A 22,988-nucleotide genomic window follows, 5' to 3' on the forward strand; every position below is an offset into this window, starting at 1 on the left:
ATATTTAAGCACAAGAGTCACACAAATGCCTGACGGAAAAGACAGATGAGTCAAAGTGTTGGGAAGTTCCCAGGGCAGCAGCTCACATTGCACACTCACTCTTCAGGCTTTTCTCTCCACTAAATGTCAGATGTGTCACTGATTGAAAAGCCAGTGCCTGAAGAAATTTGATTACATGCCACCATCACCCCCCTTGATTAACCAAAGCAGCAAGTGAAAAGTAAGAGGGTATATTCACCTTCAACATCATTCCTAAGCCAGAGGAAGAAAATCAGTAACTGCTGAAGTGATCACAGCAAATAGTGACAGAAGTGGTCATACAGCACTTGGTGTTTTCACAGGATGGCACAATGGCATTGAGTAAAGCCAAAATTAAGGGGGGGGGGGGGAATCAACCAGTCAAAAGCAGCAGTTTCCAAATAACAAGATAATTTGCCTTTTTATAAGGTTGTGTGAAATAGCTCAGTGTCTTGCAGGCACGGGCTCTCTGCAACACAAAACTAAAATGGCAAACAATATTGGCCTGATAATAAACAATAACCTGTAACTCCCGTTTCTCAGCACCCCAAAAAAACTGACGAAACATAAACCAAATCAGACAGACCAACACACTAAAACATTGACCCACCACGAGTCTCTTTCTGGCTGCTGACCCAGATCACATCAGGATAAATGAAAGTAGAAATTTCAGCTTTCATTTTGGTTCAAGTGTATTGCTTTTCCTGGCACGTGCTAGAAAAGGGTAAAAGTTGAGTCTTACCTTGGTCAAATCCCAGGATCCAAGGACAGCTATGATGCTGACAGCTCCAGGAATTCCACCTTCTGCTGCTTTATACTCTGCTTCTCCCACTGCCTTTTGTTGCACTCAAGAACCACTGCCTGGTCACCCCTGCTGGGTGTAGTGGCAATAAAGAATATGCCATGTTTTGCCATAATTTCTGTTACCAACATGAAAAAGGTATGTCTTTGCTGGAATAAAAAAAATCATTCTTTGAACCAAAATGAACTCATCAGTCTGAGAGGCCTTTGAGCAAGATATTTATAGACATTAAGTCCTTTTTCTTTGAGACTGCAGCCTTAGAAACATCAGACAGGAAGAAAGCCAAACATCTGCGTTGATTTTGATTGTTTAATACTCAAGAGTGAAAAAGTGTAAAATCACAAAGCTTTGTACCACCACACAAAAAAAAACGCAGTTTCATTGCAAAATGACCAAAACACAAGCTGCCTGCAAAGTTTCACACAGCTGACAACAACAAACCCAGGTTCAACATTCTGACCGTCTTCTGAAACACCTGCTGTTCACAAACATCAGCCAGCACAGAGCTCTTGGTACCTCACACATCCTTCTTTGTGCTCTATTTGCTTTCTAGACCAGTGGTTTACACACTATGGAAGACAGTGCTCCACCTCTGATCTATACCAGCATACAGTTTTTATACCACCACCCCCCCTGAAGTACTAATTATGTTTTAAAAGCATTTTGTTTAATCCAAAAGCAGCAAAGTTCTTATTTGTGTTTAATGAAAAGCATAACTGAGAGGAGTGAGCTTCAGAAGTGCATGCTGACTAAGGGTGTATCACCCATCCCTTCAGCCACAGGATAGAATTCCTTGGCAAAAGTGACCATGTGGGGTGAGTTAGTACTCCAGACAGCAGGTTATATTTGCTCTCAGTAGTAACCTGTGTACCTACAGCCCCTGCCCTGCACATGCAACCACTGGGCCTGCAGGATGTGACTGTTCATCACTTAAATACCTTTTGTTGCCTGAAGGGAGAATTATCCAAAAGTTATCATGCCAGAATGTCTCAGGTTAATGAGAGCTAAGTGGAAAATGGGCTGCTTATTGTAAAACATTTTTAGAACTTAAGCCCTTTTTTAAGTGAGACAACTTTGTTCTCACAGCTGGAAAGCGTCCACGCAAAGGAACTGTGCATATCTGTTTAATGTCACGCTAATGCACATTTCCAGTTCTCTACAATAAACCAGCTTTCCAACAATTAATTAAAATGCTGATCTGAAATAGAACTAAAGTACACTGAACAAATTTTTCCCTCCAGACAATCAAAGTAGAAATATATCTTGGTATAACCTACTGCATCTGACAGTGATGTGCAAAGGAATTTCTAGAGCTGTTGTTGCCTCGGTGGAAACAATACTGATTTTTAAATTAATTTTTTTTATCCCTCAATGCTAAGGTCACCTACATTTTATGATTCACTTGCTCCTCAGTGGTTTATTTGTGACATTACAGTCCTCTGAGCAGGTGAAGATAAACAGAACACAGTTTTGGTATTATTGTTCCTAAGGGCCATGTCTGTCAAATATTCCATAACTTACCAATAAATGGTTTTGGCATAAGTAGTTTTTTCTTGGTTGCTAAATATATTTTCTGCAGATATTTTTATATCTGTTTTACAGAGAATGGTAAATTCTCTGTGGAGAATTTACCATTTCAGCCAAGAATAAAATTCCAAGAAAACTAACACTGATTATTTTTACCTCTGTTGCTTACTATAGACCTGACTTCTTCCTTTATGTAGTTATTTAATACTTGAAGTACAGAACCTGCTTGCTTGCAGTTAGGCATGTAGCTGGAAAATTCTGGCTTAGACATGATTATTAAACACAGAGATGTTGCCATCTTTAAAATCATATGGTCAACTAAGGAAACAGAAGTATAGGATGAGACTAGAAGTATTACAATCAGTAACACCCTATTTATAAATGGAAGCACAAGATCTTTTTTGAGCACACATGAATAATTTTGAAAAAAATATTACCTATTACACAGTGAACAGTATAAATAAGCTGAGATACATGACTTTAGTGCTTCTACACAATTCAGTTTCCCATTCATTTTCCAGCCGTTGGTGGCACTTCCAATTTCAACAAATGATTCCATCCAAGCTGAGGAAAACATTCAGAAGGTTTTGCAGCGCAGACAAACCTCAGGAGTTAATCTTTGGAACATGAATACATTTGTACAGTTTCAAACTTAGTTACTAAGGCACACAGGGATGGAGCTGTCCCATCTCTGGAACAGCAGGATCCGTCAGTCAGCACAGAGCTGCTCCTCAGCTTGGCATTTACATTCAGATAGAAAGCAGCAGTCAGGTTGGGAAAATGTAGCTCTGTTAATAGTAAGGCATCTGAAAAGTGACTAGTCATGCCAGACTAAGATAGTTTAACTGGATTCTAATATGGATCAGCACACACAAAACTAGGTTTACATAACCACAGGGGAAAAAAAAAAAAAATCTCGGAGTGAGCACCCAACGGGCTGGCACAGCAAAGCCACCCAGATCCAGGTGTGTGTCTGCTCTGCAGGGAAGGTGGGGGACAGGGAGTGAAATGTGTGTTTGTGTGTGTGTGTGTGTGTGTGTGTGTGTGTGTGCAGAAATAGCAGCTTCTCATTTGTGCATGTCACTTCTCACATGTGTCCAGTATGGCATTTCTTACCCCAGTGACAAAAATATTTCGGCTGCTATTTTTGCTCCTGCCAGCACTGCCCAGGTCAGGGCCTCTGCTGGATTCTGAGCTGAACTCTGAAGTCACTGAATTACAGAGTTAAATTATGTCCTTCATTCAACCAATGTGCAATCCAAGTGAAATTAGCTTATTTTCAAATGATTTAAGTAGAAGGCAACTGTGGCCTGAGGCACACGTTACATTCAGAATAGAGAAGAAAAAAAATAAACTCAAATCTCAAGTTGGGTTTGCAGGACAAGGGGTTGAAAAGGGCATCTCGTTTGTAAACAAAGAAAGGATCATCTGGGAATGGGCTGACACACAATGATCATAAGTGTCATCAATGCCTTTTGTACAAGTTTCCTTCTAACAGGACACACATCAGCTCATTTCACTGTGTTAAGGAATTAGGCACTGTGTCATCACATTTGACACTTCACACTTACCTTTAGCAATACCTTGGATCAAGGTACCCCATATACTGCAAAATAGGTTGAGGTTACTAATGTACACAGCCACTGAGTCTGTAAGGAGTTCTCCTTACCTCAGTGGGAATTCTATCCAGTCTATTTTTTAAAGTTGTTTTCTTTTTAGAGATATTAAATGTACTACTGTCTAACCATCAAATTCACTATTTCTCATGAGGAAATACTGTGAGAAACTCTTGCTTCAGCGTTCCCTCTTTCTTTTCTGCACTGCATTCCAGCTATACAAATAATATCACTTCTGTCAATTCTTGCTATTCTTAGTTTGATCCTACAGGACATGATTTAATTTTATAGCTGTAATAACTGTCTCCTTAAATGTATTCATTAGGTATTGCATATAAGTACACAGAAATGGAACTGAAAAAATCAGCTACTACCACTCTTATTAGTCTCACATTCTGTTAAATTTGTGGTTAGTAGCTCGAGTTTTAAATAGAATTGCATAGTAATATTTTAGTAACCAAGTACAATACAGTATTAAGAAAAAAATAATTTGAAAAGTCCTGTTCGAGCACACACTTAATAAAACTGATGTGCTATAAAACAAACAGAAAAAATAGAATCCTTTCAATTCCCCAGTAGCAAATTCCTCTTTCTACGGGTGGAAAAATCTGAAAATATTAGACACAGATCTCTGAGGAAAAAAATATTAATAGCATGATCTCTCCCAAAAATAAAATTTCCAATAAAATAGTGTGCTGAATAGAGGCTTAGATTCAATACTTCTCAGTCCACTATTAATAATCTAATAGCTCGACTGTTTCCCCATCCCTTTTTTTCTCTTAAAAAAAAAAAGGATAATAAAAAATATATATAAACAAATTGCTAAGTAGGCTTCATTAAAGAGTCCTTTCAGAACCACTGTCCATCATTATCATCATCTTCCTCCTCTTCATGGTCCAGATACAGATAAGCGACTTTCTTTTCTTCAGAAATATCCGACCTTTGGTCGACCGTTCTTTGCAACTGCACAGTTTTATCAAAAAATGACTGTTCCACCACCTTTTCACCATGATCTTGGGAATAACTGGACAGAACGTAGCCACTTCTTGTGTTTTCATTTTCTGAAGTCTGGTCACTTTGAACTATGACCTGTGACTGACTCACAGCAGGGTCTTGCTGGTTGGATATCAGCACTGCTTGTTCTCCACTTCTCACTGTAGATATTCCACCCATACTGGAAACATCCATTTGAAAAGTGTAAGATGCTTCCTTGGATCCTACTTTAATATGCTTTACAGACTTGTTGCTCTCAGATGACCCTTCTGTTTGTGAAAGATCTTCCAGCATTCCAGAAACAGGTCTTGTAAAGACTATTTGCTCAGCGTGAGTTTCTACAGGACTTATTTTAACGTGCCTGAAAGATCTCGAGCCTCCTGAAAGGGTGTGGTCTTCCAGTTCACTGATTTCGGTGTGCTCAGAGCCAGGCCCATGGTAGATGATCTTCTCAGCTGTCATAAACTCTTGGGGACCCAACTGAACGTGTCTGACTGAACTTTCTGTCTGTGAGAAGTCCCTGGTGCCGCTGACCTCCACCTTACCGGAGATGGGCCCTTCAAAGATCACGTGCTCAGTACGAACCTCTCTTGGGCCTAACCTGAAGTGCCTTATTGTACTGCTGACACCCCCAGACCCTTCTGCCTGGGAAAGCTCCTCTGAGCTATTGAGTGCCAGAGAGTCCGAAAGAGACCCTTCAAAAGAGACTTCTTCAGTTATTTGCCTTGATCCTACTGTGACACGTCTCGTGGACCTGTTGAAGTCCGTTGAGAAGTTCTGGGAAAGATTTCCAGAATCAATCTCTTCTATGGTTGTTGTAGTAAAAGGGCCTGAATAAACCACTTGCTCTGTGGTTTGGATTTCCTTAGGGCCCAGTTTAAAATGTTTCACAGATTGGCTGAATTCCGACGACCCCTCTGTCTGAACGAGACCTTCTGCAGCGCTGAGCTCCAGCGTTTCCGAACCGGGCCCTTCATATATGACCTGCTCGAACCTCTGAACTTCTGCTGGGCCAACCCTGACACGCCTGGTGGATGTGGTCTCATCAGTTGATTGTGGTGAGTGAGAGACTTCTCCATAATCTGCTGTTTCCAAAACCGAACCGTCGTAAATCACTCTTTCCGTGGTGTGATACCCTGTGCCACCACTGCGCCTCGTCGTGGAGAAGTTATAGATTTCTTGATCAGCCAAAGGAGTGTATTTGTCAGTGGGAGAAGAAGCATCTACTTCTATGTTGCTTCTACCATCAACAACTCTCTCTGAGTTCTCTCTTTTCAGGGAGTGAATTGTTGCCTTCTCCTTCTCACTTTTAATTACTTCACCGAGCTGAGATTCATCAAATTCATCAGTACTGAGGGTCTGGGACAGATTGACTTCAGCAACAATTGTCACCGAGCCACCCTCCTCCTTTTGATCAACTTTTTTGATATCAAATTCTAAGTTACTAGCATCAACTCGGTGCTCTTTTGTTAGTGCAAACAGCTCCTCTTTCACACTCTCTGGGAGACTGCCCTCCAACTGCTCCAGAGCTTCCTTCAGTTGATGTTTAGGGTCCTTTGTTTCCTTGGATAAGAGCCCTTTTATGGAAGTCTGAAATTCAGGGGGAATTTTAATTTCTTTTTCAATAACAACAGATTCAACATGGGATGTTTCACCTTCAGGATGCTCTTTTAAAATATGGGCACTCGCTTCCTCCCCTACCACTTTATAGGTTTCCTCTGGAGAGCTCACACCTTCCTCTCTCTTACTCTGTGTGCCTTGCAAAAATTCATCTTGCCAGGAATATTTAATAGTTGATTCTTCTTCAATATGAATTTGCCCATATACTGAGTCATCATCTTTTTCACTAATAATAGGATGATCATCAGGAACAGACACAAAATATTTTTGTTCAATAGGCGAGTCGTCTTCCTCAGTTACTTCTTCCACATGAGTGAAACTCTCATGGCGCGGTTTCTTCTTTTTGACATCTTCATAAGTGAACGTGATGTTCTGTTCCTCTTCACCGTAACGCCTCTCTCGCTCAGGGAATGAATCCTCCACTTCTTCTACTTCAAAAGGTGTTGAAAAATCACTCCTTTCATCAGTGGCATAATCCAGTGGCTCCTCTACAATCTCAACGTTAACAGACACGTTCTTTCCCCCCTCACTTCCCTTCAGGCCGTGATGTACAATGTCCTCTATCTCCTCTTTGGAAGGAGTTCCCTCAACACCCTCTCGAATCACTTTTCTAACATCCTGGTTTGACAGACGTCCCAAGTTACCTTCATCAGAAATATCTATGTCTTCCTGAACTTGGGATTGCACTGTGATCTCGGTCTTTATTTTCCCATCATCTTGTTGCTCTTCCTTATTAAAATAGGTCACTTTGGTGTCTGTTGACGTCTGTGAACTAGAAGAGTGCGTGAAACTTTTAAGGATGTCGGCAACAATATTCTCTGCTATATTTTCAGTTGGCAGAGTTCCCATTTTGTGACTTCCATCACTAATTCGCTCTTCACCTTCCAGACTGGACTCTGCCTCTGAAATCCTCACGTGGTGAGCTTCAGATGACTCAGTTACATGGTCATCTGCTTCTCTTCCTGTGAAAGTTTTAATACCATGTACCCTTATATCTTTATGTCTCTGAGATCCTCTGTCAGGAGCAGGCCTTTCAAGAGTGATTGGTATCTCAATGATGTTGTTGCTTCTTGATTCTGAGCTCACACTTGTATCTTTTTTGGTTGATTCACTTCTCAAACTTCTTGCATTAGAAATATCACTCCCTGATACCTTCTGGCTAACTTCCTCACGGATGTATGTTTTCTGCTCAGTCTTCCTTCCAAAACCAGCACTTTCTTCTATAAAAGATTTCTCATCTGTTTTCTTTTTCTCATCCTTTGTTTGTTTCTCCAGCTTATCTTTTTCTTTCAGCAGAGATGCTTTCTCTTCAGTCGGTTTGCTGCCTCCTCTTTTATCTCTGAATATGGTCCGAGTTTCAGTTATAGTTTCTTCATATTTAGATGGTTTTGCATCAGTAATCAGCTCATAAGCTGGAAATCTAGCGAAGCCTGGTTTTGTTCTTGTATTTTCAGCATCAGTCTTGTGGTCCTTGTCTGATCTTTCAGCATGTGTTGATTCTTTTGAAAAAGACACCGTGGAAGAAGTTGTAACCTCTGTTTTCTTTCTCTCCGGAATTGTCTTTTGCTGCGTTTCAGTCTTTTTCCAGCTACTGTAGGATGGAGTAAATGTTCTTAATTCTTTGTGGTCAGTTATAATCCTTTCATCCTTTGAAACAGTTGTTGAAGGGCGATATGTTGAAGCAAGTACATCTCTTCCAAAAGTTTTTCCACTGGTACTTGTCTGTGATCCGACCCGGGTGGAGTAACGTGCAGAGCTGCTCGTGTCTGTCACTGCCATTCTGTGCCTCGTGTCAGTGATCCTGGGAGCTGGTGAAGCTTTATTTCTATTTCTCTCTTGATACGTAGAGTAAATATCTGTGTAGTTGTATGAAGTGTTTATAATATCTGCAAAAAAAGAGCACAGGGGACCAAACATTAAAATAAGGGCTTGGATCTAAAATAATGTCAAATAGAGGGCATGAATTAAGGAAATTTGTACTACATTTTTTGGAAAGAAATAGTGTCTTCATTTTCTGTGGAGCTTTGTAAAGGCATGCCTGTAGGTTTTCATGATAATTAAGTTTATGCATAAACTACATGAAAAAGAAAGCAAAGCTTTTTGTTAAGTTGCACGATCTTGCTAATTTTACCTGTTGTGAACTACTGGGTATTCTGCCATTTACTTAAGAATCACACCTTTCATATTTATACTGATGTTCACTTACAGCTTCTTATTAAACAATGTATGCTGATATGCTGATATCCTAGGCTGGGTTTTTTGCTTCACTAGTATAAATGGTCTGGAGTTTCTCAGTTCCTGTTGAGAATTAATGGCACATCTGCCACCACACACTGGAAACTGCAAACACAAACACAACCCTTCACACCCACAAGATACAACAAGGTACAACAAGGGAGAAAAATAAAGAACCCAAAACGTAAAATGTACCAGGAATGTCTGACTAAGACCAACCAGTACTGCACCACTCACATCCCCTACTCCTAAAAAGCTGGCCACATCTCCTCTGACCTTTGGTAGCCTTTCCTGTATAATTTCTGGTAATTATTCCTGTAATTCCTTCCATATTCTGTGAATACACTCGAGCACTGTCTGCAGAAGTACTGGCTACTTCAGATCTAAACTATGCCAGGACAAACCCTGCTTACAATTTAACAGCACAGGCAAATCTGTGTGAGCATTTGTGCCTGGGCCTAAGGTTTTTTTAATTTACCACTAAAGACACAGTCTTAAAATCACTTCAAGGAGTAGTGTCTATGCTACTCTGATGATTTTAGGACCAGGAGTATTATTGAGACTAACTTTGTTACTAATAACAACAGCCTGAGCAGTCAGATTGAAGGTCCATCTTATCCAGAATCCTGTTCACAGTGACCAAGAGCAGATACACAGGGAAGAGGATAAGAACAGGCAAATAAACAGTGATACTTCCCTCGCATACTCTCACAGCCTCCAGAGATTTGCAGCTCCTAAGATAGAAATGGTATCTTTATGTTTAGTAAGTCTTTGATTTGTCTTTCATTACTCTGCTAAAATATCTCTGTAAACCCACTTTTTAACACTCAAAAATGCTTCAGGATGATGAATTCCAGGGTTTTAACTACATGTTTTGTTAAACACCTCTTGCTTTATACTTCAAAACTCTCTTAAGACCTGTGGGCATCCAAAAGTTCCTTAAAGCTATAAAACATCACTCACTACTTACTTTCTCCACTCAAGTCATGATTTTTATAAATTATCTCATGTAGGATAGCAGTATGTTCATTTAAAATATTAACACTCAAAACTAATTCAATCTTCACTCTGCAATACACTCACAAAAGTATTCTTCAGGAACACCATAACACAACCATTTCCAGTTATATTTAATTTCATTCAAAATTAATTTTTTTAATATTTATATCTTACCTTGAGGCAATTTCCCTGCAAGTTGTTCTCTCCATGTAATAATCCACTGGTTGCTCTCCCCTTCTAACAAAGCTCTGAAAAACACACAAAAAGACATTCCATTAAAATACTGGGAAGGATAAGCATAATATTTAACATTTATTAGTCTTAGAAACTGGAACAATTATCCTGCAGTTGGGTCAGATCTTAAGTGTTTTTCACACCCCATGTTTTTATTACTGGGAATGAGAAATCCTTGGCATCTTCCAGACTCTTAGTTTGCAGAGTTCAGTTCCTGAGAATGGAGCAATAATCCTACAGCAGGTGACAACAGCAGACACAGGGCAATTTTACATCAAATCTTCCACATCAGTCAAAGTTTTTCTTCCTGACATGAACAAGATCCACTGATTTCCACTATGGGACCAGACAAGCTGGTAATTTTTTCCAGAATGACGTCTTATAACAAAGCCACACAAAATCTGACAAATATTCAGTAAAGCTTCCTCAGAGACACACATGGAGATCATGGAATCACAGGATCGTTTGGGTTGGGAGGGACCTTCAAATTATCCTGTTTCAACCCCCTGCCATGGGCAGGGGCACCTTCCACTATCCCAGGTCGCTCCAAGCCCCGTCCAACCTGACCTGGAACACTTCCATGGATGGGAGAGCCAGAGCTTCTCTGGGCAAGATGTTTTATAAAGAAAAGGTAAAAATTAAATAAAATATTTGCAAGCAGATAGTCTGCAGCCTTCCTGCTCATAACAGAGTGGTGAAGGTGATGCTGCAGTGTGATGTGAGGGAACTGTTACAGTCAGGACTTGCGAGTTCTACCCTTTCCAAACGAAAAGTGAAGGAAAGCGTTACTTCTACTGTCAAACCCTGTCTGGTGCTGGAGGAAACAACCAACAGCGTTAAATTAATTCCTGTTCCATAGGAAATCAGCACAATACATTTGGCAACAAAGGCCTAGGAAAATTCTCTGTGACAGAAACTTCTTGGTTTCTCTTAGTGGCATCTCTGTTTGTCCCCTCAGTTCCTCAGCCCTCCTCCTTTTTCACAGTGACACTCCAACAGCTTCTGTAATTCCAGGAAGGCAGCACTGGTGCAACAGCCTAGAAATTCTGGGTCAGGTTCTCTGCACATGCAAGGGAATGTTACAGTCAATACAGTAACTTCGCTGGGTTTGTGTTCACTTGTATTGGCGAGTTCCCTATTTCATCATAGCCAGTTTTGGGAATGCCAGATGTTCTGCACTGATAACACACAGCTGCAACATCAGAGCTGGCAAGAGCGAGGCTGGAGGACTGTGATAGCCCAGGCTTCTGACTCCCAGGGGGGAACTGGAAGCAGTTTAGGATTAGGGTATAAACACAACTGCTGGGCATTCCTGGCAGAACTAAAGCAGGTGTTTTAAACATCACCTGCACATTTCACACTGCCCATGACTCATCACTTCGGTAATTTTATGCTTCTTTCGGTTTCTCATTGCCTCAGGATTCACTGGGACAGTGCTACATCAGCAAAATATCATCAGCAAGGTTTTCTCTGCCGTCATGGATTTGTTTGGATTCAGAAGAAAAGTCAGGTTAGAATTATCTTGACATATTTACAGGTCACCTCCCCCTTAAAACAGGCTTGGCTGGGCACCTCTCCTTCTGTTTCATTAGTCAGAAAAAAAACCCAGTAAAAGCAATTTATCTTCCTCCACATTAAGAGAGGCTTTTAGGAACTAGATGACCTCAACATGTATAAAGTTCCCAAGACCAAACATCTGATCTGCTGAATCCAGTGAGTGCCAAACAAATCACTCTGACAGACACACCAGAGGAGCTGCTGGTGACGCTGCAGAAACACATCCAGGAGCAGGCAGTGGAAGTGTTAACCATGACGAAGGAAACCGGGAATGTGGGTAGTTTGGCTACGGATTTCTGGCTGCTGTTAAAACAACAGTTGTTCAGTTGCTGCAGCAACAGTATGAAGTCACTAAAAATAAGTTCCAAGAGGTAACTGTATATGGCAAAGGGCAACAGCCCACCGAAAAGCTGCATCTGAAATATTGCTACTGAAAGTGAAAGGCAAAGCTCCCTGAAATCTCTGTGAGGCTGGACAGGGAGTCAGTGTTTTACTGTGCACAGTTCTCAAGCTTATCAGAGAACCAAGAAAATGTTACACTGAGTTTGGCTCAATAAACTGGAGTGAGAAAGGGCAGTGGAATGTACTGAGCACCGGCGTGGCAGCCAGAAAACTCAGGCTACATTTCTCAGCTTGACCATAACTTGAGTTAATGCAAGTCATTTTGTTTCTCTGTTCCTTTGTATCCTTTCCTAATACTAATGATTTAAACTACAACCTCCTAGTGGTGAGGTCTGCTTTTAAACTTGATTTAAACTGCCTGAAGAACAGAGTGTTAATGTCAACTGTATGAACTCTTAAGTACTCACAGTAATAGCAAAAAAAAGCATTCCTTCAAGTAGCACTCTTCTAAAAAATAACCATGTCGCCTACTTCCTGGAAATCAGATCTCAACTGAAATATACTGTGTTAACACTTAAACTAAGTGTTACCAGTAAATAATCCAACTGCACCTTTAACTCATCTCATTATTAATGTCATTTATCTAAAGTTAGCAGTGACACACTCGTCAGCCTGTGCTGGATGACAACAGAAATAACCAGTCCATGAAAGCGGGAGGAGGAGATAAACTGGTTGGGGTGAGGAGAGGGAACTTAAAAAAACAAAAGGATACAGCACAAATGTTATCATGGTTATTCACAACAGCAGTGACTTCGTTTCAACTACAGAAACCCAAAAGCTCAGATGGCAGCAGTCAGCCAGCAGGCTGTAAAAATTCATCCTCTCCATCCTGGGTATTTGCAAAGGAGTTACAAAAAAAACACCACTCCAGGAAGTAGAATGGAAGAAGCATTTTTAGGGATCAAGGCCACTCCACATTTTTTTTCCATCACAGAATGGGAGGTCAAGGAGTGAAGAACAGCAGGTAACTGCATTTTAAATTCCCTGGGTGTAGAAAACTCTGGGTGTTCTAAAAATAAAACCAATACAGGAATAGAACATATTGGATGGCACAAGTTATGAAGAGGAAATAATGAAACTGAGTGAAAAAGCTGTGGTGAGGAGCTGAGGAGGCCTTAATGCTGGTGCTGATTTTGTGAGAAGAAGGCATGGAAAGGGTCAGAAGAAGTGCTGATGGAAGAACATAACTGGAGGATGGGAAAGTGTGCCTGGCAAGTGTATTCAGAGATCCTGACAATGACCATGGGGAAGAAAAAAAAGGGAAGAAGAAATAAAATGGAAAACCCAAACTTGTGTAGCCTCTGGTGCTTCAGAATGCAGGGTGGTCACTAGAACAGAACACTTGTATGACACAAGGATTTCAAAGTAAAATCTTTTACCCTTCAGCAACAACATATTTTAGGGAGGACAGGAAACCTACTTAACCTATTGAATGAGTCTCTGTGAAGCCTCTGCTATGTGAAAAGAAGACGTTTCTGATAACTAAAAAGAAAGACCTGAGAGCAATTCTGATTGCAGGCAGATTTTTCTATCTCCTTTTAAAATCAAGAGTCTTATACAGTGACTAATTCACCTCTTCTCTCTGGAAATAGAACTTAAGCACAGTCTAAGTAGCTGTGGTTTTGCAGGGTTCCAAGAACTTGCACAAAAGTGCAAGGCACTTGATAAATATTTACTTCAACGGTGGTGAAAAGGGATTAGGAATGAAGATTCCCATAAGGTGTAACTTTACAAAGACACATAAGAGACATATTTCACTTCCTGACTGAGTCTCAGCTCCCAGAGCAGGAAGGGTGAGCAGAGTCAGAGAGGAAGCACACTTGGACCTTAGGGAAGGGTGTTCCTTGCAACAATGATCTTTATTCCCACTCCAAGAGCAATGGTGACTAATGGAAAGAACTGACTTTTTAACTGAACTAACTAAGAGTTGTAAAACAGAGAGAAAATACAGGGTGGGAGGTACAAAGAAAGCTCCAAGAAGACCAGCTACCACACCCTTAACCTATAATGCCACAGGAGGAGAGGAAATGCCAGGGCCTCCATGGAAAGTTCAGGATGCTGAACTAGTGTGAGTAGGTGCCCTTTGTTTCCAGGATGTATAAGGAAGGTTATATGCCAGCATCCTCTGGGAGAACAAACTGAAGCTGGGTTCACATGCCCTGTTCTTCACAGGTAAAAAGACCTGGGAGAGGAACAGGATTTGAAAAAGTACATGGATGAGCTTGCCAGAATTCTTCTGCTACACAGCTCAGTGGTTCCCTCCCACAGCAGGGCTGAGAAAGTCACACAGTGAGGAAGGAATTGTTTTCTTGAGCGAAGGGAGAATAAGCAGAAAAGAGGAACAGGTAAAACTGCATAAATGTAAAAACACAAAACAGTCACTTTTCAGCTTCTGATATGCTAAAAGACTTTTGTCTGCAGGCATTACACAACACGTTTTCTGATCTGGAGTGAGGCCCATTCTCTGTTTTCCTCTGTAGATTTTTCAGTAGGTTGATGCTCATCTGTCTGCTGACATCTGCCTTGCCATCAGTGATACAAGTTGCATTCACTGCCATCAGATGAAGAAACCCCACAGGAGCTTCTTATTCAGACAACAAAAACATCCTGCAGGTGATGCTGAACTGTCCTGTCATTAACCAGGGCAGGGAATCCTTAGACAAACCAATAATGCTCAGATAATCAGTGATACAACTCTGGAGAAGTTCCAGAATTTCATGGGCTTACAAGGATTTCAAACAACTGAATATCTGGGCATTATCATTCCTAGTTCTGGATGAACACTAATCATCAAAACCACGTTGATAATTCTGTTATTGTGACAGTGCTAATCCCATTTCACAGATGAATAAACTGAGGGAGAAAGTTTAACAACAACAGTAAAAGTCAACAACAGAGCTGGGATTAAATTTAGAGAATCATATGTTTTAGCAAAGTTAATCAAGGATCACAAGTGGCCACCATTTCTCTTCTACTGGTAATGCTCCAGACACTCCTGGCTTTCCAAGGATCACAGGAATCCCACTCCACCAACAAACATCCAGGTACTGTTGCCCACCAAGTGACTGCAAATGCCTTGTCCCACAGCCTGCTTGTGCTCTCACTTCATCCAGAAACCAACCTTGGGCTGTGTCTCCTGGCAGACAACTCTCAAGGCATCTTGAACAGACATTGCTGCTCTTGGATGAAAGACAGATCATCTTTGCTCACTAATCTTTATCAGGCTACTCAGAAGTTACTGTTTCAAATTTCTTAGAGTTTATTTATGCAACTACAATTAAATCTCATATGTATCAGTGGACTGCTTTAGTCTACACACCTCACCCATAACTCAGCTGGTGACATCTTTATCCAGACTTGGTGGTTATTACTGGTTCACAGGAACCTTGCAGACTCAGAACACAGCATTAATGCTTTAGGACACAGAAGCATATATCATATATAACCACAAATACCTCTGTCCATGTAGGTTCAATATGAATAATGTACCCAATGTAGACAAGCTAATGACTGAGGCAGTCTCCTTAAAAAATACAGAAGCAGTCTGACGTGAAATATTTGCAAATTATTCCTTGGCTCAATAAGAATTGCACACCTCTGCATTTGAAGATCAGTAGCTCAATGAAATTTGTTGAAAATATTGTGCTACTTGAAGAAAAAAACCACATGATCTTTGCAATAAGGAAGTATCTTTCTCCAGTTCATCAGCTTTGGGTTGTTTGGGGTTTTTTTCCTTCCAAATCAGTTTTATGCCATGTGCCAACTGATACATCACAACTCCCCAGAGAGGAGAATTACTCTGGTTTTTCAACCCCACAGCTACTAAGTGGCCAGAGGGATATACAACTCTGAAGATTCATCAGCTGAGATGCTGTTTGCTGTTATCTCACACTTGATCCAGACATGTTTCCATAACAAATCAAGGATGGAGAAAGCCCGGATTTAATAAACAGACTTTTCTGTTATCTTCCCAACCAGAACAGGGAACTCACTGCTGCTGGTGGCCACTAATCAACATATTTAAGCCATGAAATGTGCCTGGGAGTTGACAGATGGCAACTACAGGACCTCAGGTTTTACTGATTGCAATTTAGGGATATTGGCTCCTCAGCTTGTAATCAACCCTTGCACCAACAATTCCCATCAATTTGATATCCACCTGACCAGGACTACGAAGGTTTCTTACACATCACTATATTTGTACAAAGTTAACAGGATTTATATGGATTATATTGGCTGTAGAGTCCTGAGGCTCTCCAAGTACCTGCCTGTATTGTAAAGGCTGGGAAGAGGATGGATGAGGCTCCTGTATCTATAAAAAGGGATTTAAATTATCCTTCAATTAGACAACAGAGTGTGACCACAACTCTTACCTGTAGGTTTCAATTTCCAGGATGAGTCCTGCTTTCACCTGCAGTAGTTCTTGGTAGTCCTTCAGGTAATCCGTGATTGACATGGTCAGGAACTGCTTTTCTTCTTCCAGGGCGTCAATTATTCTCTAAACAGAAATGCTGATTTTTAGTTTTGAATTAACATAGAAATCTGTACACTTCAATGCCTAATAACTTAAAACTTTTAATTAAAAAAAACGTAACCTGAGAGAGCAATAAAATGTTCTATCCCTTCAAAAACCAAAGCAAATCATCTCTAAACCTCCCCATATAACAGCTGAAATAATTGCTACTGAAGCAGAGCTTTATGCTACAGGTTCATTTTATGCCTTAATAAGGCAGTTAAATATTTCAGTAAAACCCATTCAGATGCTCTGTACAAAAGTTATTAAGTATCCATAGCAAGGAAAATATGCTCCTTTATCAATGTGACTTAAATGTGACTCCTTTTGTCACTTTAAGATCTTATTTGAGACCATATTCAGATCAGAAATTTCAGCAACTGCTTTGCCATAAGAAGCTTATCAGTATTTTCAGTTCCACAGACATGTGGGTCCAAACCAGTTTTGGAATTCTAATATCTGGAGACATTCACAGTGCTCAGAAGGTGAAGGACAAACCTCCAGTGGTTCCTTAAATTTTTCTAGAGTATTTGGACACGTGCTTTGAGGTCCACTCACCTCTGTCTTAACTGCTACTACTCAGAAGACAGAGAAGGGATTGCTCATTTTCATCCTGATAACTAAATAAGACCCTGTACAATACAACTGAATACATAAGATTATATATATTTATATTAAGTGGCACAAGAAAGAAAAAAAATTGTATAAAGTGCTTTAATCAGCAGTGCTACCTCTCACATGAAGGGCAAATTGGCATTTATATGTATTTATACTAAATATGACCCTGCTAACTAAAATGCTACAGATGGCACTCCCTTCTGGGGGCTAGAAGGACGGTCATTACAGCTCAGAGGCCCAGTTCTGTTCTGTTGACATCACTCTGCACCACTCAGAGACGCTGAAATGTCGTTTACAGAGCAAAATCTCATGTTCGACACTGAACAGGAATTCACGACAGGGTATTTCAGTTGGCATCCTAATAAATGCTCTGCAATACAAACTAGAAAATCAAGGCACCGATAGCCTAGTTTAAAAAAACTCAAAATATATAACTTATATGCAGCAAGTGCTCAAGTATCACTGTATAAGCAATAGCATAAAAATGAAGATAGAGCAGGGACTCCCCAGATCAGTTAATGCCAGTATGACGTGCAAGGCAGAAGTGAGGTCTAAGAACTAATACTATCAAGTGCTGGCACTCAAACATTAATAGTATTTGGGGGTTTTTTTTAAGTAAAAGTAAAAAGAAAGCTCTATGAAGGAAGCTGCCTGTATCTTCATACACATGTGGGTACAGCTCTCTATATAACACATTAACCTATTTCTTCATTTGCATTTGCAGCTGTTGTTAAATGATTTCACTGATGTTTTGCTTGACACAACAAACCTCCCTTTTTATGGCAGAAGACAAATCCTGTCTGCATGTCTGAAAAAGCCCCAACGGAGGCACCATCCTGTACAGCCACACAGGCAGAACCACTGACCTTTAGAGCTCTGAGGTAACAACCGTGTTCAAGAACTGACACAATGGAAAATCCCAAGGTGAGAAGGGAAGGAAAGGACCAGGCCCTGCTTTTGAAAGGAAAATTCTATCAAGCAACGATGGACAAGGTGCTGACAGAACCAGGAGTCAGCAAAAGGAGCAAAGACAACAGAATGGGTCTCTGTAGGACCAACACTTAAGAGCTCTGATACAACAATTAAGTGCTCCAGGTGTTTCTTGCCTCCCAGATTAAACAGAGATTAACCTACACACGTGCATGCATATGTTAAAAAGAACTTCACAATGCTGCAGTCTCAGAAAAATCCATACAGGAAATCTGTATGCTGGACTGCAGAGTGTGGGGAGCTTTGAAATTCTGGGGATGTTCAAACTCATCTGAAAACACAGGAGACCTCCCTCAGTCCCATATTCTGTAGGCGGGGTTGGAAAAGCCACTTAGATTCTAACCCCTGGATTTGGAGAGCACTGGGGATCCAGAACTTTGAGTTAATGATTACCATAAGGAGCTACATAACTCAGCCAGCTGTGCAGTAGTTCCAAAGGAATTCATTCCACCAGGAGCAGACACTGTATAGACTGAAAGGCAGACAACCAGTCAGCCAGCCCTCCAGTCACTGATGCTTAAACACAAAGCAGAGGACAACTGGTCTCCAGTCCTGTTTCCAAGTGTGCCAGAAGGTACATAAACCACTTTGGCAAAGCTCAGGAGACTACAATCCAACAGGCTCATTTTGCAAAAGGTAACCTGTGCTGTGGCAGCAGCGATGGCTTCTCACAGGGCTCCCTTGGAAAGATCTGTTCCTCAGCTCCATCAGTCCCAGCCCCCCAGACCCAGTGATGTCCTGCTAGAACTAAATAATGGAATAGAAACTATTTTCTCACCCTTCAGATGTTCCTTTCCAGGCAGCAGTGGGAAATTTTAGAAGGGCAGTAGGGGGGAAAGAATTTACTTGGGTTGTCCAAGCTGTACCTACTGAGGGAATCAAAAGAGGATTCCAGGCTCCAGCCCTTTCCATCTGGTCCTACTTAGTGATCCCAGAGCTCATTCAGTGGCTCAGCAGGGGAGGGACCGACACTGCACTTGGCTGGCAAGAAACTGGTGCACAGAAAAATGCACTTGACATGTTGACATTAAATGTTTGTTTCACAAGATGTTTTTTCTTCTTCTCTGGAGCTCACAACACCGGCACAGGAACCGACCCAAACCCGGTGTACCACTGAAAAATACCTGCCTCGTTTCAAAGCAGCAGGATGAGCCATGGATGTTTTTACATCCCAGAAGTACAGGGGTTTCAAATCACCAGGAGCTTTTGCAAAAGTTTTCTCACAGCACACGGCTAAAATTATGGAAGTAGGAGACCTACTGAGTTCATCCCTTCAGCGCTCAGGACCAGTGAACATTGTCCAGTGCATGATTTACAGCTTGCCTGGTTCAGCTAAATTATAACTCCAAATACTTATTTCTATTTAACATTGCTGAAAGCTCCAGTGAGGATAAGGGCAGTGCAGGAGGCAAAGATGGACATATAAGGCAACCAAATGATATATGGAAAATATTAATAAATCTAATTGCCATTGCAGCTGCAATGAAGAACAATCACTTGACTGTAATCTGCACATACATATCATTTCTATGTGACACTCTACAATAAATAAGAATGGAATAGATGCTCTTTAAAGAGTGGTTTAAAAGCCATGCTGAACATACTTTAACCAGTAAAAGAAATGAGTGAGGGGAAAAAAGGCTTTGATCACAAAAACAAAACCAGAAACAGCTGCCTGTACACATTCTGTAATTTTTCTTCTTGGATGTGAGCAGAAGATTTTATTTCTCATGAACAGGAGACTGGACACTAAAAAAGGCCTTTCTCATTAGAAACTGAACATTTTAAATACGAAACCACTCAAAAGAAATAAACCTTGTGGCATTTTTGAATATATATCTAGATAATAAATAATTTCTGGTAGCAATGGTAAGACAGCTCACACGTTTTCATGTTTTCAAAGCACTTTTTTGTTCTTCTTGTATTACTAAAGATTTGAAGAAATTTCTCCTGTAATATCCAAAGCACACCAGATACTTGTGAGAATAAAAGAGAAGTTTGTTATGTTAGTATCAAAATAATCCATTTTGGAGCATTGAATCAGGACAATTCAAGGGCATACACTGATTTTGATTATCTGACTTCTACAACAGGTTGCACCACTTGCTTTTCTGAATAAAATTCTTTAAAAAGACAGACATTTTTTAAAAATTTTTTGAAGATACAGACACAACTGCTATAAAAACACCTGAAAGAGTTAAATACGAGCCATTCTAACTGGTTTTAGAAGAAACACTTGTAGCATGGCTAGTAAGCTGTACAAAATGCTCTCTTTACTCTGTATTCAAAGGTTTTTCAGTTGGAGCAATAATGAGTGAACCTCAACGACACTTTCATTATAAATCCCTAATATCAAATATAGGTAGCAAGAAGGCTGCAGTTTGGAAATCAAAGAAACTTTAAATATTATTGGCTTATGAAGAGGTTTTTTTCTTCCTGGCATTTTCACCTGGCTTTAATTTTCACCTGGATTTAATTAATGAGAGATTTACATAGGACACCTTCTCCTAAAGCTTTGGAAATGTTTATGTACAGGATTGGAGGAATGAATTGTCTTTTCAAAAATGGAAAAAAAATCCATTTAAAAGCTAAGAGCCTTTGGGATTACTTCTTACATACCTAATCTGTCTCAGTTCACAGCATCTGCAAACTATGCAACTTCCAAACAATCCAGCAGAGTACAAAAACCAGACGCGCTCACAGCAACGGGGTCCCAGTCCCTTCCCAGTTGCCAACACATCCATAATCTACTGGGGCTGCTGGACACAAAGGACCCGTTGGCACACGGGGTCCAGGCAAACAGCAGGGTGTTAATAAAGGGTCTAACAATGAACAAAAGAAGTGTAGCCCTCGGGAAAGGGATCGATGGGCTGCATGATCCAATGTGTGCTCTCCACTCGGAGTTTGATGAGCGGATATTTCACTGTTCCGGCAGTTGCTGATCCCTTCCCACGCACATCATCACACCAAATGTCACCCTGAGAGCAAACAAATCCTGGGCTACAGATGCTGTTTAACCACACCAACACCTCAAGCAGGTACCTATGTCCTTCAGGTTTTATTTCGAAACGATTCTCACTGCTCAGTGCCCTTAGCACAGTCCTCCTGTCTTTAAACAACTAAGTTTTCTTAACTAGTCTGGGGAGCGCAAGTTCTCCCCGAGGCTCAAGGCACACAGGAATGTGTGTAAAACGGGAAGAATACTCAGATCATTTCTCTGACTGGGACAGGCCACCCTCAAGCCCCAGGCTGGACGGGATGAGCCCTGTCCCACCGCACAGGGACTCGGTTCATCTGCTCCCAGGGACTGCTCCGTGTCCCATGTGCTCATGCCAAGCCCAGCAGGAGCCCTGGCAAGCCCCGTGTGCCAGCTCCACGATCTTGGGCACTTGCCGAGGGCGGGTTGGGAAGGGAGCACCTGTCACCAAGACGATGTCCTCGGGGTCACTGTCACCTTCTGGTCCCCACCCTTCCCACCCCAGCGGGGTGGGTAAACCCTGGGCCACCCTGAGTCAGAGGAGTTTGGCACCTCCCGGAGCAGAGGGAGCGGGAGGGATGGGAGGGAGTGCCAGGGTCGTGGGAAACCGGGCTCACATCGCAGGTTGGGCCAAAACCGAAGGGAAAAGCGAGGGCGGAAAGAGTCTCACGGGAGCCCTAAAACAGGCACCGGGAGGGCGGGAAGGAAGCGGGAGAGACCCGGGACCGGGGGACATCGCCCGGGCACCGCCACCCACCTGGTACTCCTCCACCTCGGCGCCGTGGCGGTCCTGCAGGGCCAGCATCTCCTGCTCCAGCCGCTCCCGGAGCGCGCACAGCTCCTGGCCCTGGCGGTGCAGATCCTCCAGGTGCTGCCGGCACTGCCGGCTCTCCTCCCGCAGCAGCTCCACGTTCTCCCGGCTCCGCTGCGCCTCCTGCTCCTGCAGCATCTGGATCTGCTCCTGGTAGCGCAGCAGGGTCTCCTGGCAGCACTGGCCGAGCAGCATCTCGTAGGTCTCCTCCAGCTCCTCCAGGCTCAGCCCGGCCAAGGGCGGCGGCAGGGCCGCCAGGTTCAGCCGCAGCTCCCGTATCTCCACCGCCTCCCGCCGCTGCCGCTCCGCCATGTGCCCGTGCTCGGCCTGCAGCTCCAGCAGCAGCTCCTCCAGGGCCACGCACTCGCCCCGCAGCCGCTCCAGCAGCGCCCGCTGCCCGGCCAGCTCGGGCTCCAGGCGCCGCCGCATCCCCAGCACCTCCGCGCCCAGCGCCCGCAGCTCCTCCAGCTCCCGCCGCAGCCCGTCCCGCTCCAGCTCCGCCTCCAGCTTCGCCCGGCTCAGCTCCTCCAGCTGCATCCGCAGCCAGGCGAGCTCCTGCTCGGGCACCCGCAGCCCGATCAGCTCCTGCTCCCGCAGCTCCGCCAGCTCCCGCGCCAGAAAGCGGTTCTCCTCCTCCAGCTCCCGCACGCGGGTCACGAACACCCGCAGCCGGGAGTTGAGCTCCTGCAGCTCCCTCTTCTCGTCCCATCCCGCTTCCCAGCGCCGCCACATCTTGCCTGGTTGGCGGGGTCGGAGCCGCGGTGGCCCCGGGGCTGCGGGCACTGCGCGGCTCCTGCGGGACCTGCGGGATCTGCGCGGCGAGCGCGGCCCCGCCCCGGCCTCGCCCCCGGGACAGACCACGCCCAGTGAGCTCCGGTCACGCCCACGGCCACAGGCCCCGCCCCGGCCCCGCCCCGGCCCGCGCCGCTGCCCTGCGGCGCCCCCTGGCGGGCTCCCGGCGCCTCCCGCCACACTCTGCTGAGCGGGAACCAGAGCCGGGCTCAAACAGCAGAGCCGGGCTCAAACAGCAGAGCCGGGCTCAAACAGGAGAGCCGGGCTCAAACAGGAGAGCCGGG

At 42.9% G+C, this 22,988-nt stretch overlaps 1 protein-coding gene across 2 annotated transcripts; it reads right to left on the bottom strand.

The window, feature by feature from the left end:
- Window positions 1–1,111: 1,111 nt before the first annotated feature.
- SYNM (synemin) lies at window positions 1,112–22,713 on the bottom strand. Of its 2 annotated transcripts, XM_027644340.1 has the most exons (4): window positions 21,859–22,713; window positions 16,377–16,501; window positions 9,985–10,058; window positions 1,112–8,462 (listed from the first exon to the last, which is right to left on the bottom strand). In XM_027644340.1, exons 1-4 carry the CDS (start codon window positions 22,642–22,644, stop codon window positions 4,813–4,815), a joined length of 4,635 nt encoding a protein of 1,544 aa, XP_027500141.1. In that variant the 5' UTR covers window positions 22,645–22,713; the 3' UTR covers window positions 1,112–4,812. The 2 variants fall into 2 exon arrangements, with proteins under 2 accessions (XP_027500141.1, XP_027500142.1); XM_027644341.1 differs by lacking the exons at window positions 16,377–16,501; window positions 21,859–22,713 and adding an exon at window positions 10,188–10,346.
- Between the last annotated feature and the right edge of the window lie 275 nt (window positions 22,714–22,988).

This window comes from Corapipo altera, unplaced genomic scaffold, assembly GCF_003945725.1.
Source record: "Corapipo altera isolate COAL_440 unplaced genomic scaffold, ASM394572v1 50, whole genome shotgun sequence".
In the NCBI taxonomy this organism is placed as follows: Eukaryota; Metazoa; Chordata; class Aves; order Passeriformes; family Pipridae; genus Corapipo; species Corapipo altera.